This window comes from Aegilops tauschii, chromosome 2 (genome assembly GCF_002575655.3).
Source record: "Aegilops tauschii subsp. strangulata cultivar AL8/78 chromosome 2, Aet v6.0, whole genome shotgun sequence".
NCBI lineage: Eukaryota > Viridiplantae > Streptophyta > Magnoliopsida > Poales > Poaceae > Aegilops > Aegilops tauschii.
Window position 1 is genome coordinate 533,708,930 of NC_053036.3, and position 3,327 is coordinate 533,712,256.

At 42.1% G+C, this 3,327-nt stretch overlaps 1 protein-coding gene across 1 annotated transcript; it reads left to right on the plus strand.

Annotated features, from left to right (window-relative positions):
• LOC109771926 (protein FAR1-RELATED SEQUENCE 5-like) lies at positions 1 to 1,128 on the plus strand. Its single transcript, XM_020330622.1, has one exon. The coding sequence runs from the start codon at positions 1 to 3 to the stop codon at positions 1,126 to 1,128; it is 1,128 nt and encodes a 375-aa protein (XP_020186211.1).
• The last annotated feature ends 2,199 nt before the right edge of the window (positions 1,129 to 3,327 follow it).

Consider the following 3,327-nt stretch of genomic DNA (forward strand, 5'->3'; position numbering starts at 1 on the left):
ATGGATGGTTTGGCTCCGGACAACATCATCACGGACCAAGATGTTGCTATGGCACAATCTATCAAGAGGAAGTTCCCGGCAATGATTCACCGTTGCTGCCGTTGGCATATAATGAAGAAAGCACAAGAGAAGCTTGGCCCTGTGTTGGCTAGGGACCCGGATTTGGTAAAAGACTTCAATGAATGCATTGACTTCAGTTTCACCCCGGCTGAGTTTGAAAGGAAATGGGCTGCATTTCAATTGAAATATGAAGGTCTTATGCATGGTCACTTTGAGAAACTCTATGAAGATCGGGCTACATGGGTGTCGTGTTACTTCAAATTCAGGTTCTTCCCTTTCCTTCAGTCAACGCAACGCAGCAAAGGGTTCAATGCTGTGTTGAAGCGCTATGTGAACCCACACAAGTCAATTCTCAACTTCGTCAAGCAATATGAGAAGATTCAGGTACACATACTCGTGAGGGAGGGCGGGAACGACTACCGGACAGAGCATCTAGAAGCACAAAGATGGTCGCGTTTCCCCATTGAGAGGCATGCCTACAAAGCATACACTAGGGACATCTATGTGAAATTTAGAACAGAGTTTCAGATGATTGGCCAGTACGATGTCCGTCCCGCTGGAATCAACTTCTATTACCTTGAGCCCAATACAGAAGAAGTTCTAGGGTATGGCTCAAGGAAGTACCTACTCATAGTGAGACCAGAGCCAGCTATCTATGATTGTGAATGTTGCAAGTGGCATAGGGACGGCATGCTTTGTTGCCATGTATTGAAAATCTTCACACACCTTGGCGTTAATGAGATACCTGAACACTACATCAAGCGCCGCTGGACGAAGGATGCAGTGCCAAGTGCACCACCACCAACTAACGAGGGCCCTCCGCAGGACTTGCCCGCTAAGTCAAAGAACCAAGTTCGGCAAGTGACTCTGACAATGGATTTTGCAAAGCTAGCCAAGAAGGCAATGACTAGTGATGAGGCAGCCGCTGCAGTTAGGAGGCACATGAATGCAGCAGATACTGAGGTTGCTAAGCTGAATAAACTGACGAAGAAGAGGCTAAAGGCAGCCCGAGAAGCAGATCGTGCTAGGGAAGCATCAAACCCTAATGTCCCAAGTGCTTCAAACTAACCTCCTGCCCTCTGCCCCCCTGCTCCTATGGATCCACCTCGTTCAGTCACAAAAGGGCGCGGCCGCAGCACGCGCTTCAAATCAGCCCTGGAACTACACCCTAAGAAAAAGAACAAGTGCAACATTTGTGAATCAATCGATCACACTACTGCGACATGCCTAGGGAAGCTGTTGTGATCGTTACCACATGAAGATAATGACCCCTAAGCTTGCAAAACTAGCTGAATTAAGAAAAAAAAGCAACAATGTCTTGGTAGATGAAGCAATTGTGGTCTGGTTTCTGAGCAAATGTAGAAGGGAAATCAAGCAACTACCAGTTTCAAAAAAAGCAACTATGAAATGATTTGCATGGACTTGTTTTAATTTATGTGTTTTCCTAGCTTTAAATTCACAAATTGGAAACTGTGTGGATGTAGATGCTTGACATTTGTGCTTATATTCCTTACTCGTAACCTTGCAAAATCCTATGGACGCTTGTGATTTATGCAAACATGTTATAGGTGGTTTACAAACTTTTGTGAGTTTTCTAATGGAACACATTAGTATTCGCATTTGATATTCTCTAATGGAACACATTGATCAGGAAAAAAATGTACCTAGATATTTGTTCACTTGTTGGCCGGTTTGAGGATCTCCTGCCATGGAATCTTGTTCAGGTCACACTTCAGCATGGAGATGGTCATCTTCTTCCTGATGTTTGGTATGTCGCTTTGTCCTTAGTTCGGGAGCCACGTCCCATTCCACAATAACGCGTTCATCAATGCGAATATGCTACAGTCACCGCTGCGAAAAAAACAAATGTCAAGAAAGCACTTCAAAAAAAAGGCAAACACTACGTCTTATAACAACGATATGTATGTATGTGGGTTAGTCCTTACGATACAGTCTGCTTTGGTGCATCGATATCCACAAGCGGGAACTTGTCCATTGTCTTTGCTTGTTTTGGATAGTATTTGTCCCACAACACACGAACTGCAGCTACAATAGCCCTTGCAACATCATCCAACATCTTGCTTTTCTTTAACATCCTCCATGAGTCAAACACTTTGAACCTTTTGTCCCTCAGATTGATGTTGAGTAGCCAGTAGTGGTGTGCACCATCGGCGTTCTCTGGGTCTAAATTTTCAAGCACAAGAATCATAACCTTCAAGAAAGAAACCATGTCAGCATAACAAAGGACATCAACTCCTGATATGTTTTTGGGCAACTCTATATGTTTTTAGGAGCAACGTCTAATATGATTTTTAGGCAACTCTCTAGAATTTTAGGCAACTTCTGGCATAACTCTCAAAACACTAAAAACATCAAAAAACTTCTGACATGTGTATGAAGCTTCTGCAAATGGCTTATCAGGCAACTCTGTGGGTTTTTATGAGCAACTTATCATGTGATTTCAAGCAACTCCTATGATTTCCTGATATCAGCTTCTAAAAAAATCTAAGAAAAAACAGAAATAACACCAACTTTCTGATGTGATTTCAGGCAACCCTGAGTTGGTAGGGGCAACTTTACTTGAGTAAGTGCGACGGATATGTAAAAACCAAAAATAAAGAAAAAAAGACTGACTTCTGAACAACAAAACACAGGCAATGCTCTTGGTTTTCAACCTGTGCGAAAAAAATGTCACTATAACCATGCACTTTTTAGGCAACAATGCAAACTAAAACAGGCAACTTATATGTAAAGAAAAGCCAACTGACAGATATTGCTCACTCATATCTTGAGGGGGCTATTATAGTAGGTACACAGCAGGGGGTGTGTGTACATGCACAGCAGGAGGGATTGGTACATGCACCTAAGGCATTCCTAATTATGTGTCACATGTCATAGAAATTTAGACAACAAACACACACACGATTATAGACAAAACTGAAAAAAAAATGTTTTTAAAAGGGAGACAACTAGTAAAACACATGGAGCATACCATGTCTTGCTCATCCAAACGGTTTGATTCTTTGAACCTGTCATGCAGCTCCCTCACATCGAGATCGAGCCTTTGAAGCCAAGTCTATGAAGAAATGTAGAATGAGATGATAAAGAAACAACTTCGGTGCCAAAAACAAAAAAAAAGGAAAAAACTGTGGGTTTTCATTTCTCTTACAGAAAACCTAACAGGCATGATTATTTTCTTGGACCCCACCTGTCTGTTGTACATGATTGCTTCAATCCCTAACTCAAATACATGTGTCTTCATCCATC

What these genes read in the sequence shown, in the direction of transcription:
- LOC109771926 (XM_020330622.1), top strand. Translation starts at nt 1, where the DNA reads ATGGATGGTTTGGCTCCGGACAACATCATCACGGACCAAGATGTTGCT.